Source organism: Falco cherrug, chromosome 4 (genome assembly GCF_023634085.1).
Source record: "Falco cherrug isolate bFalChe1 chromosome 4, bFalChe1.pri, whole genome shotgun sequence".
In the NCBI taxonomy this organism is placed as follows: Eukaryota; Metazoa; Chordata; class Aves; order Falconiformes; family Falconidae; genus Falco; species Falco cherrug.
Genome location: NC_073700.1, coordinates 100,798,897 through 100,812,849, shown reverse-complemented (window position 1 = coordinate 100,812,849; position 13,953 = coordinate 100,798,897). Strand labels below are relative to the sequence as shown.

Below are 13,953 nucleotides of genomic sequence, written 5' to 3'. Positions count from 1 at the left end.
AAAGAAAAGGAAATAATCGTGTCTCAAAGACAATAATCAGAAGTAGGTATAGAACCAACAGTACCTGCAGGAAGATACCAGCTGATTCAAGCACAACTTAAATAAGACAGTATTGCAAGCTACTTTTAATCTGAAGCTTCTGTTATCCCTCCCCCCCCAAGTATTCTTAATATAAAAATTAGGTTAGAATTAACATGAACGAGACTGAAAAGCTGAGTCAGAAGAAACATTCTCTTTCTCAGTAAGTCTCATTCAGACCAAGCTCTATTCTACAAAATCTCCTTTAATTTTAAACACACACAAATTGAGATCACACATTTATTAGTCCTTAGCTGAGCAACTGGAAAAATACAGCTGCATGAATTCAGGACTCAAGCTGCTTAAGAATATGACACTTGAATAAACCGTAAATCCAAGTTCAAAATGTACGACTGTGTACTAGCATAAGCTCAAATCAAAATGAAAGTAACACATGAGTGTAAATCAGTTTTACAGTTAACAGCTGATGTCTTCTCTCCAGTATCTAAGCTAGCAGGTTTGTATTTTGATTTCTATTGGATTTGTATTTTACTTTAAATTCAAATATATATTGTAATCTTCCCATAATGCACACACAACAAATTAAGAAAAGAGACTGTTAGTCTTTCCACCGTATTTTGAAAGCCTAATCCAAAAGACCAAAACCTTAATGCTGAACATTTCTTGTGGGGACTAAGAAATATTTTCTAACCTCTCAAAGCAAGAGTTATCTTTAATTTTAGAAAGTCTGCCAATCGTTTAACTTTACATAACTGAAATACTCTAGCATACTGCATGAAAAGCTGTAGTGGAGACCTGTGTTCACATATGGATAGTGTATTACAAGACATTCCCAACAGTATTTCGGGTGTGCCAGAAGAAAAAGCTGCCTGACTTTGTAGCACAGTTTAGAAGCAACGTGTAGGAGAGGAAGCAGAGAGCATTTCGTACCAGGTGCGGCCCCAGCTATCTGCTTGGGCAGCCTGCATACAAAGACCGAAGGATCGTACCAATTTCCTGATCTCTGCTGTGTTGAGAGCTCAAGCTGAAGAAACAAGGAAAGCTCAGACGCCTCTTTGCTATTCTTATTCCAAAAGCGTTCTTTTGAAGTGTTTAAAGTCAATGGAAGCACCTGCACTAGGACTGCGTTTGCTTGAGGCTCCCACTGTAATGGCTGAATAGCACGAGATGCCTGTCTACACACAGGTAACGGTTGACAACTGTCTTCCCAACTGTACGAGCTTTGAAGAAGAGTACCTTATTAAAGCCAACATTCAACTCGTCAAGCCTAGCTGCACACTTTGTTTTGAAGCGCCAGCTTCAGTTACGCCTAACAAACCAGCGATCCAACAATCCAGCAGGATCCTCAAGCGGTGGGAGCTGGCTGCCTGCACACCCCTGTAAGCCTGCGCATCCCACTCCCTGGGAGCAGCCGCACAGGCTCTTTCCCGTCTGATCAGGCACTGCGAGCTGCTGCTGGCCTCCCACCAGCTTCTCTCCAGCGAGGGAGGCCACGCAACCAGCAGCTCCGACCCGAGCCATCCAGACAAGAAGCGGGACCTAGGCCAGGCTGACACCGGCATCCTCCCTCAGGCCCCAGCTGACTCCAGACATGCTGGTAACCACTGACCTAGTTTTCCGATGACTTGTGCTACGCTTGGCATTTTAAACACAAACAACTGTCTGTGATTAACAAACAGGACAAATAAATTAGAAACATAACTACAAAAGTGACAGAAAACAAAGACCTAAATCTTTAAAGAATTCGCCATGCCTTAAGAACAGCCTGGTTTGTCAGCAAAAGAAGGAAGAGGTCTGTGGCTGTCACAATAAAGGGTAAATATAGCATCTAACATACTGTGGCTTCCAGGCAATGAATCTCCTCACTACGGTATATGTTTCTTTCTCGTAGCAGCCTGTGTTTGCCTCCCTTCCCTTTTCTCCCTCCCCTTATTCCCAGTAGGCCTAAGGGAAGAGTGGGACAGAAGAAAGCTCCAGGTTGAAAGTAACTTAGATTTATTTATTTTTAGAAAAATCTTTTGAAGTCTCAAAATCAAAGCAGTGCTTTGTTGTTTTTTCCATTAAGTCATTCTACATAAACACTCTGAATTTAGAACCATCACGAATACGAAGAAAGCTACCTGGGACCATTAAGGGCAAAAGTTCCCGAGTTCATGCAGATGTTCTTGTCATAAAAAGAAAATTCATATTCATAAGGCAGGCTTCAACTACTCCAACTTTACAAACTCGTATCAAGATTTAGATTCAATGAACTTGTTTGTTCCAGTTCCTCATATAACTGGAGCAGCTGTTCTACCAAAAGAGTGACACTGACACAGAGTAAAAACCAAAACAATTTAAAAGCAAACTTCATAGTTTTAGAATTTTTGTTTGAAGGTAAACACACAGTTTTCCTCTAAAGTAATGTATTCTATAACTAATAGTTATAATATAGTATATTAGTATATATATAAATCTAGTATATTAGTGTGTATATATATTATATAAAAATTATAATACCACATTTGATGCTTGGCTTGGATTTCTTTTTTAAAATTGACATAAGAGAATGATCCCCGATGAGAGAACTGCAGAGTGAAAGTTACAGGATTACCCTTGAAGAGAGGAAACGCAACACCAAGCTTCAGACCATTTAGGTAGGCACCCTTTGCTGCCTGCAACAGTAACTCTTGTAAAGTACTTGTAACCGCACAACGTAAGAAAAAAATTCCTGCTTAAGTGACCATTGAATGAATGACCTTTTAAGGGCAGTGACAAAATTTCAGTCTACTCTAGTACACAACACAGGGTGCAGTCTCATCTGGAATTTACAAAGATGTTGAGAACCACTGAAAGGTTCAGAGAAAAACACCTCTTTATTCAGGTAGATGGAACGGCATGCAGCAGAGACTCCTTCTAAAAGCCTCCAAAATCAGCCTAAATCCAAGGTAACAACCAGCAGAGAGAACTATCTTTAACCTGTTTTCTGAAGTGCATGCCCTTCATTTATAACACGTGTCCATTTTTTCTAGATCAAACTCAAGGTAGCAGTACCTTACTTATATCAATTAGGCCAAGAAAAATATGAATATGCACCAAAAGGACACCACAGCGTTTGTGTCCCTATTATCATTCATATTAAATGATCTCACATGTGACCTTGCATGAAAGCTGCACAAAGAAAATTACCTATTTTGCAGTCTTCTTTAACTCCTACAGATAGATTAACAACACTGAAGGTAGGCAGCCACTCTGAACATCAGCACAAGCACTTAATACTCTTCCCTCATTAAAAGATTAGCTACTAACAATTGTTATTACTGCTAGTAATAGTCACCAGTATTTTGCCAAAATCTAAAAAGGCCACTTTTGAAGAGACTGAAGGTTAGAGAACAAAAATTAATGGAAATGCCTTAGCACAACCTCCATCTTCACTGGAAGGGTTGTCAAGATGGGCCAATAAATACTGGCCTAGAAAGCAGATCCCTAGTCATAGTCTAATGCTTAACTCAGGAAATCAAACCCAAAATATTTAAGAAAACCAACTGTTCAAAACTTGCATCCTCCAGTATCAATGTGCAGGCAGAAACCATGTTTGCCTTGTGCTTGGGTTTTGGGTTGGTTTTTTTTTGGTTTGTTTGTTTTTAAAAAGCATATGCCACTCTAACTGAAAATAAGGGATGCTTGGGTGACTGGTTGCAGAGTGAATGGACTGGTTTAACATATCAATATCCATGCATGCCAGAACCTCACTTCCCCCTTTAGTTTTACTGTGTCAGAAGTTGAAGCTTTGAAAATCTCAGGGAACCTTACTGTAAGGTTTTTTTTAAATCATGTTTTTGTCAAACTAGAAAAAAACAGAACACCAAATCCCACAAAAAGCTACCATCTATCGCAATGTCTTTAAATGGCTAATTAAAGCAATTAAGTCAACAGTTTTCCTTAAACAACAGGCATATCAACTGACATCACAAATAACGTAACTTACAGATGCTTGCTCTAAGCTTGATTTAGGGGACATTCAAGTCATTAAAACTGAAAGCTAACAACCAAACCATAACATCAAATTCAGGGTGATTTCTCATTTCTAACTAATTCCCCATCAACATGTTTACAGATTATGCAACTGATTTTTTTCAAGGGATGTTTACATACACAATTTCTATGAGGAAGTGAAGGCCAAGGAACATGCCCTTTCCTAGCAGGTGTGAAAACTTACTACTTCAGATACAGGCTTCAAATTGGTAAGTCATTTCCTGAAAATGGTAGGAATTGAAAACACTACTGGTAACTGATTTCCGAACAGCTTCTGAAGCATCCACAGCACTTTAGAGACATTTAAAATTTGCAATGTGTAAGTATTTTACTGTTTTTAAGAAAGCAGTACTTGAGCAATTCAATAATGTTCTCAGTAAGTCAACTTTCGGGGGAAAAAAAAAAAAAAAAAAAAAGAAAAAAGAAACCACTTAAGATTCCTAAATTCTCACCTGAACTGAGCTTTGATGTTGCTAGGGCTTGCAGACCTGGTCTGAATTTCCTTTTCTTGTTTTTCTCGCAGAATCCTTTCAGCTAGTAAGAAGTAAGTTGCAGTGATGTGATTGTATTTGTTAGTTTCCAATGCCCTAAGGAAAGTACGAAAGAAGAAATAAGCCACACATCAATGATTTTCTAAAAACTGGATATGCATCTCACACAACTTGCTGTACTTCTCATAGCAGGAAAAGCACCTGAAAGCAGAACTGCGTATTTTTAATGTTGTAACAAGCACGTCTTGGTTTTATTAAAAATAAAGAGCCAACAAGTCTAGTAATCTCAACTGTAGTTACATGAAAACATCCTCAGAATATCATCCAAAAAATTAAGGAATTCCCCCTTTACTGAAAATTCCTTAAATGACAAAATTGTATTTCATTAATGTTATGCTTTCCCACTGGCACATACAACCACATAGTACTAATATTTGTTCATACAACAACTGGAGGAAAAAATCTTCATTATTTTAGGGCTGTCAGATTAAGTTTACTATAAAATTAAGTTCATAAGCCAGTAAGCATCATTCAGCTGTCCTGTTATGCAGCTAAAAGCATAACAAACTGCTGCTTCCCCACCCTCCCCACAAATGGTAAGATAACACTTTTCCCAGCTTAAACACAAATAGAAAGAACAATTTTAAGTCCTCAGTTTGTGAGTATTTTAGAAATTTGGGGGGTTTAATCTATCAGAAGAAACTATGTAGCTTTCTAGCAAGCTCACTCAGTGACAATGACTACTTTGCATTATACAGATAAAAGGCATAATACTTTAAATTAACAAAGCTTAAGGGATACTGGAAATGTTCTACAGGAAAAATGCTAGAATTTTATCACCTCCAAATATGCATGAGGTACAAAGCACAAGTAAGAGCACAGATTTCAAAGCAGTTACGTTTACTCAAGATGACAAACTACCACAGGAATGGAATACTGTTCCAACACATTTTTGTGAAGTTTTTCCTAAGGCTGGGCCTACATAACTAACTACTTCTCATCCTAGAACATCCTATCACAGAGCAAGACTGTTATCTTTTGTTTGTTAACTGAATGGCTTGATATTTAAACAGGTTCTCATGACACACTTCTCAGAAGTGACAGGTGCACAAAACAAACTGCACATCGAAAACTGACAACTTACTCCACTATTGTATCTCGGTCTGCTATATCACCCAGAACCATGCGTTGTATTATACTGTTGTGCTCCTCCTCAGACAGATTTTTATATGACACAAGAGGAATATTGTACTTCGTTGCAGGAGATGGGTCAACTCCTTGGAGCCACGCATGGTTTTCAATCTCTTCCAAAGATGCCCTTCGCTTTGGATCTCTCTGCAACATCCGTGTAATTAGACTGTGAATAAAAAATAGATCTAAACAAAATGCACTCACATGTTTAAAAAGCAGCCACTGTAAGAGCAACATTAGGAAGACATTTTCTGTCAGCCCACACAGAACTTTAGAAGTCTCTACAGTAAACAATGTGATGGGAAATTATTTGTTCTCAAAGACATTCCAAATATTGCTGAACTGAAGCAAACAATTTACTTATGAAAAACTATAAATATAAACACTGCCGTTTTCATTTACTACGCTTAGATTCTTAACCTGATTTTTCTGGTTTGTTTGGTTTTAATAGGTCTTATAGGGCAACCGTCACAGATGGCCTACAGGCTGGTCTGTAAAGTAATAGAAATATAATTTTCTATTATTGCTGCTGTCAACAAGAACATGCAATGGCAAGATAAGCAGAAATATTTTATTCTGAAATAGCTATCAGACATTTGATTCTTCAGTATCCCTGAAAGAACAGTGATCTATCCATAGAGGGGAAAAAAACCACACCAAACCCAAACCCAAACACCATCTGGGATGATGAGGTGACAAACCTACTAATGGGTTGATACTGAGTGTTTGCAACTGCTGGAAAGGAAGTGCATAAATTCCCCAAATAAACAGAGTAAGGAGACTTGATTAGGACAGCACATCTTTGCTCACTTACTAAACATGGAAAAATTCTTGGGGGAAGTATTTTTGGCTTTGCATAACAAAACAGAACATGAATATACAGTTTTGATGCCAAGGTTTCAATGAAACTTTATTACTCCAACATGTGGAATGAAAGTTCTGCAGTTCTTACATAATGCTTTTTATTGCACTAACTATACTACATATACACAAATCACAAAGGTAATAATTTTTTTTAATTATTTTTTTTATTAGTGTGAGATTATGTATGGAATTTAAAAAGGAGGTTAATTCAGAGTTCTTAAAACTCTACTGTAAAAAAAGGTCACATATATACTTCCTCTGCCTCTACCAAAAGTAATGACAGGGTGAGCCATGGAGCCTCGATTTTCTTTGCTTTTGTTAATATTATGACAGAAAGGGAACAAACTATATACTTTATTTGACCTTCTTTAAACTACACCTGCAGTAAAACCACACAAGTATACCATGTGCGCCTCCTGCTTCAAGCTTGCTTATGCATCCCAAACCACCAAGAATGCTTTCACTCCAAGGAAAAAGTTTAAATATTCCTGCAGTCTTTTCCCTAAGAAAACCTAATCTACAGAGGACTTGGGTAACTGACTGTACATTGTTCATGCATTGCATAGAGAAGCAGATCTACTTGGGCCTTTAAGCAAACTGCAAAAGGCTGCAAAAAGTAAGTTTCCTGGCCTCAGCACAGCATACAGCATCACTAGAGATTTATTCAATAAAAATCAAAGATAAGATCTCTCTTTTAAACCTCTTCCTGTACAAAGCTCTTCAAGCTGCTGAAAGCACTGACAGCAGCTTTTCCATGTTACTAGAAATGCTAGACACTAATGACAAGACATGAAAACCAGCTATGACATCATGTTATGCATTAGATTCCTGGACCGCACAGATGACAGGTGAAGAGAAGAATGGTCATTATGACCACAGCTGTAACAAACTTCATTTTGTGTCAAACAACAGAATCCTAGATGCTGTTCTAGGTTTTTTTGACTGGACCAAATGCATTTTTCTAGCATTTAATAAAGGTATCTGGACTTTCATATTGAAAATGAGAAACTCTACTGCAGATTCAAAACCACATCCAAACATTGTAAAATAGTCTAAGTGATGCAACTGGGATATATATTAAAAGGACTGAAGAGGTCATTAATCAACAGGGAAATATTGATAGATATAAAAAAAATAAAAAAGCTCCAGCGAACGCTGCAGAAAAACAGCACAACAAAATGAGTCATGATTCCCAAGTGGCATATGGTATTTGCAGACCGAATATTTTTCTCCCTTGATTGCCTAGAATGTTGATTTGAAGTTGCAATTTCAGTAGATGAGCAAAACTTGCTGTGATGTCCTTGGGTTTTGACAACTTTTATTTTGAACAGAAATCTACAGGAATCATTACCTTTTTAACCCCTGCCACAAAATACACTCAGCAACACCTTGTAATATGTCCAGCAAGAGCTTTGGCCAAAGCCAGACAGTGCTGAGCAGTTCCTTCAGTCGTTTATAAAATGCATGACAACTGAGACACATAAAACAAAGGTACATTGTGTAAAATCAAAATGAAGTTTCACACAAGTGTGAGGAAAACCTGTCAGCAAAAAATTTCATGGGATTGAACTTTAGTAAGAAGAGGCACAAAGAATAAAAAGAAAATGCAATACTGGTGCCCAAGAAACTACTCGATGTGAAGAAATACTAACAACTACGCAAAAGCGGTAGGCATACTATCTTATTAACAGGCAAGGAGTATTCCAAATGCTGGCAATATGGTATGGGGAACTCCCAAAGATAGTGAGAATTCACTCCTGCAACCGCTTCCAAGTTCTTTAGTTACTTTTAGTTACTTTACTTACTCTTTACATTCTTTGGACACATGAGGTGGCACTGTGTATTTGCAGTCCATTATCATAGTCAGAGTTTCACTGTCATTTGCTTCTTGAAATGGTGGTTGTCCACAAACCAACATGAAGAGGATGACCCCCAAACTCCATATATCTGTAAATACATAGTGCATATTTTAAAACAGCTGTTGAGGAAACAGACAATTACCAATGAAACCATGAAATATTTTTGAGGTGCATAAGGGGGTGATTACTGCACTCTTGATTATGACCATTACTTATGGAATTTGCAATTCCACTGACATACAAAATACAGTTCCCCTGTTTGACAGCTTTTATAGTTTTAGAAGGGAAAAAATAGAATTCATGGCTTCAAGGATGCGTAACAGTCTGAGATGCATAACACCTTTGACAGCAAGTGTTAGATAAAGGTAATCTGGCCATTCAGAAGACAAAAATTCATGACCCTTTTCTTCACAGGCAGGCACAGGTTATCAAATCACGGTCCTTTCTGAAGGACTAGCACAAACTTCTCAAAATTGTTTACATGTTACTCTATGAATTAAGAAATTACAAAGAAAATAACACCGATTTAGGTATGTTTTTCCTTCGGTGGTGTTGCTTCAAAAAATTCTTTGCTACTTCCAATGGTACAGAATAAATTAAATAATTTTTATAAAACCACCTTCTTAGACCAATCATATTACAAAGTGTGGGGGGGTGGGGGGTGGTTGTTTGGTTGTTTTTTTTAAATATCCAAACATAACAATTAAAAGTGACCTCTACTATGCTCTGGGAGTTGTCTTGTTTCCTTCCAGTTCCTGCTTGTGTAGAATAATAATAAAAAAAAAAAAGCCCAACCAAAAAAACCCTTTCTTGTTCCTCAGTGAAATGACACACCAAAAGACGAAAAAGAAGTACTTTGTGGCATGAAGCTCTTTGGCAGGTTTCTACTTACTGTAAAAGCTAATATTTAGTTCAGATCTTTACTGAAAGTTTGCCTAAAAGAAAATACTTCACAAGTCTCACTGCATTCAGTGCAGGAAGCTTAAATATTAAGAAATACATCATATTGTAGAAAAATAAGTAACTCCAATATATGCTTAAAGGCCATGTTCTTAAACTTCAGCAACAACTCCCATGCTGTGGAAATGTCAGTAGCAATTTTGGGCCTTACACCCTAACGTTTCAAAGATCTGTACCAGTACAGTCCTGTACACCAGTAAAACCAACCAACCAACCATATGAAGCGAGGGAAATGAACAGACAGGCAGACCGCTCCTGAGGAAAGAGGGGAGAGCAGCTGGCAGCGGTGGAAGAAGCAGAGCGCACCAGCGCTTTGCCGGAAGGGCTTGCAAGAGGGGAACCACACTGAGTTAACCCACCCAACTGCATCTGGCTTTCTGTGGCCTATTCAAAATACTTGACATACATTTAACACCAAAGAATGGCTACAATTTTATTTAATAATGTAAATCACACACATTCATCCCTAGAACAAATGCTCATTTTGCTACTTACAACCCATTCTTCATATGGTTTAGCTGACAGAGGAACAGAAACGCTACATGGTAATTTTCTTTAGAGTTCTAATTTGTAGTAAGTGTATGCTATTAACTCGGACAATTGTTTGATTTCTGTTACGCTTGCTAGGGCCGCAGTTCTGTAGGTACTGAGCATTTTGAGGCCAGTATACCATATCAGATGTGTCTGCAAATTCAACATGACTACTCCCATATTTAAGATTCAGTAAGTACTTTAATATTTTGATAGCCTAATGCCAGAAAGCTGAATGTTCTGGAATACAGGATTTCGAAAAGCCTCACAAGACAGAGAGGTAGTTTCACCAAAGAGGTACACCTTTAGATTTGTAAAGCTACTTACACCTTTCTCCTCCTGTTTAGTTTGAATGTGGCCAAAAAGTTTTAAGTCTCAGTAGAGCACTACGGTAGCAACAACTACACTTTATCTCATTCTTACACACGACAAGGCAAAGCTTACTATTACACTTTTCTGACAAACACAGCAGAGACTTATTCAGATGTGACCAAGAAATAACAGTGGAGAGAAACAATTACTTGGCTTTTATTTTCACTGTAATTTTATAGCTGTGGCTGAAGATCAACTTCATTACATCTACAGTCATGGCTACTAAAATGACTCAGCTCAGAGTGTCAAGGACACAGCTGAGCAGCCTAAGCAGACTTACAAGTATACTAATAACTAGGAAGCAAGCAAATAACGTGCCTAAATAAGTCTAATCCCCTTGTAAAGACTGAAAAGAGAAAACTCACTGAAAGACTTAGTGCAGACCTTACTGTGTCACAAGAAAAGACATCATCTTGGGGTTGTCTTCACAAGCCTCTCCTCATTTATGGAAGCAAAGCCAAGTGTTTGGATGTCTGCAGATGCATTAAGAGGACACATTCAAGGGTTCTATCTTGCCTCCTCATACGCAGACTCTCAAATCGAGGGGTTGCTCCATTTTCTGTACCCCAGTTTGACTAGACCCAGGCGCTTGTTCGCAACTCCACGTGCAACAAACCAACCTGATGAATGACGCAGCATCTTTAATAAGGCTCTTTCTGGTCACCTGCAAGTTGCCACCTTGTTAAAGGTAAAGGCACAATGGAAAACATACATGCTGCTACAGCCACAACTAAGAAAAAAAGACTGGTTTTGTGCCCCCCAAAAAGTGACAAAGCTTGTTTAGTACAACTTCCAGCAGCTTTTGTACTACATACAAGTTAACCACAGATCAGCCTGCACACATCTTCAGTCACAGGTGTCTGCAGTTTATGTTCTTTGACTGGGAAAGTTAGGATGGCCAAGCTTGCTCCTATGTTTTGCTATCCAGCATTTCAAGCAACAATTTATGGGTGTTTGTTTAAAAAAAAATAATCATGAACACTTAATGAATCACTATAATAATGAATCACAATAATTAGGAGGGGTGTTGCAGGCAGGTCAAGGGAGGTGACCCTTCACCTCTGCTCAGCACTGGTGAGGCCACACCTGGAGTACTATGCCCAGGCTGAGCTCCTCAGTACGAGACAGGGAACTACCGGAAAAAGTCCATTGAAGGGCCATGAAGATGAAGGGACTGGAGCATCCGTCCTGTGAGGGAGGGCTGAGAGAAGAGAGCTGGGAATGTGAAGCCTAGAGAAAAGGCGGCTCAAGGGGATCATTGTATACAAACACCCGGAGGGTGCAAAGAAGATGGAGCCAGGCTCTTTCCAGTGGTGCCCAGTGACAGAACCGGAGCCAACGTGCACAAACTGAAATACAGGAGGTTCCCTCTGACCATGAGGAAACACTTCTTCACCTGACTGAGCACTGGCACAGGTTGCCCAGGGCGCCTGCGGAGTCTCCCTGCTTGGACATACTCAAGAGCCACCTGAACAGTCTGGGCAACTGACTCCAGGTGTTCCTGCTTGACCAGAGGGATTACACCAGGTGACCTTTAGAAGTACCTCACTGGAGTATGCAACAGAAAAACTGTGCTTCTTTTAGCCAATAAGCAGTGCATTCTAGGTGTTTATTTGAGAAACAAAGCATGACACAGCACAGCAAGAACTAAAATAATGTTGATGGTGTGAACACACAGAAATGGAATGTTCCATTTACACCAGCACAGGTTGTCTCAACTCCACTACAAAACAATTTTTCACTCTTCACACCAGAGTGTAAGGGATGGTAAGCGTGAAGGAAGTGGTAAAAAAAGCTGACAAAACAGGAAACACTAAACAAATTTTTGAACTAACTTCATTTGAAATATACAAAACCTGCAAAAACAATGGAAAAATGGAACTGATAGCTAAGTAGTGGATTGTCCACCGATATTTCAAACTACCACAATCACTCAAACAACAGTTGTGTGCAATCCTGAACAAAATAACAGTAACAACAGTGTCTTGCCCTTACCAACCTACCACAGTTTCACAATGGCACTTTTTCCAAGGCACTCAGAACGCTGGGTGAAATAAAACCCAAAAAGAATAGGATTACTGGCAGATCTCAGTTTCCAGGACAACAAAAATCCCTGTCTGTTTTGCATTATAAAGTTTTTATTTTGCATGTTTTAAAGACGCTTATAGCTTGATGCAGGTAATACTACCAAAAAGGGAAAATCATCTCCTCTTTGTAAAAAAGATCCATAAACTTGAGGGTTAAAAAGTCTTGCTTATTTGTAAATATCTCTAAATTTAAATAGGTGACCTACGCTCGCAACATGCAAGTAAGTTTAAACGTGTTGGTTTGCTAGCCTTCAGTGTAATTCTAAATTAAAGGGTTAGAATCGGAAGTCTTCAAAGCAGATATTCCAAAATAATGAGTTAATACCTCACATCACTTTGAAAGATTTAAAAGATCATCAGCTAGATGACTATATGGTATATGTAAGAAATGCTAATGTCTGTACCTGATGTATTAGTTTTAAACCATTCTATACCTGAAAAAAAACCAACCACCCAATCCTTTATCTATCTGTGCTTCCCACTTTTCTCTTCTGGAGATCCATAGCTACAAATTTTTTCAGTCAAATTCAGAAAATATACCGAAAAAAGCCTTCAAAAAAATGAACATGCCTTCTCTTTAAAGATACAATTTTTGTTCGTCCATTTAATGTAATAACCACGGTACGTTCCAGAGAACCATTGGTTTCCAGAACAGTGCCATCTGGCCGAGAGATGCAAGATCTTTAAGCATGGCTGGCTAGAGAAATTAGTAAAGGAGAATCAGAGATTTTCATTATAGCGCATATTTACCAAATTTTATTATTTCCCCAAACAATACAAAGCTACACACAGGAATGTTCTTTACCGTACTGCTTGTGCTCCCATAATCAGCCCTGCTCTATTCTTTCCCATTAATAAAGAGAAAACTCAACTGTCCTTTGGATCCCAAGGAGCTTAAGCAATGGAGAGGGCTGGTACCTGCTGCCCATTCATGCACTGTACCCTGCTACTGCCAATTTCTGCTCACATGCTACATGTAGAAAAACTGAAGTAACTCCTCTTGCTGGGGAGATCACCTCCACCAGCAGAGCAGACAATGGCACCTTGATCTTTCATTTCTAAATCCCGAAGTGTTCTTGCCCTATTACAAAACAGGGTTTCACTCAAACTGAGTGAAAGCCTCAGTCATCTGATTTGGTCAAAAGCATCATCCAGTTGTGAGCAGGTTAGAATGATGACGGATCAGCAAAGAAATAAGCCTGACATCTAACCAAAGCAAGGCTTCTAGAGAGAAGCAGCATCTCTTATTAGACCAGCTAATAACTGGGGAAAGGGGGAAGAAAAATAACTCAGTTCTAAGGTACAGGTTTTTTCTTTAGATCTCCATACCCTTGCAAAAACATACTTTTTTTTTTTTTAGTGAACACAGCCCTTATAGTATGTTCTTAATTTAATATACCTTATGGCAACACGGGAAAAATCTTGAGGCAGTTTCCTGCTTTCACACATCTCAAAAACTGTAGCTACACATCCAAAAGCAAAGACGACAACATCTACTTACATTTGTACCCATTCACTGAATGGTACTGGTTCACTAAAGGGCTG

The 13,953-nt window shown here is 38.6% G+C and overlaps 1 protein-coding gene across 2 annotated transcripts in view; it reads right to left on the bottom strand.

Annotated features, from left to right (window-relative positions):
* The window catches only part of SNRK (SNF related kinase), a 42,241-nt gene that overhangs the window by 4,168 nt on the left and 24,120 nt on the right, over positions 1–13,953 (bottom strand). For both annotated transcript variants that reach the window (XM_055707294.1, XM_005445862.4), the window contains exons 4-6: positions 8,405–8,546; positions 5,689–5,901; positions 4,506–4,640 (exon numbers count right to left, since the gene is read on the bottom strand). In XM_055707294.1, coding sequence (XP_055563269.1) covers positions 4,506–4,640; positions 5,689–5,901; positions 8,405–8,546 — 490 coding nt within the window. The remainder of the gene's footprint in view (positions 1–4,505; positions 4,641–5,688; positions 5,902–8,404; positions 8,547–13,953) is intronic.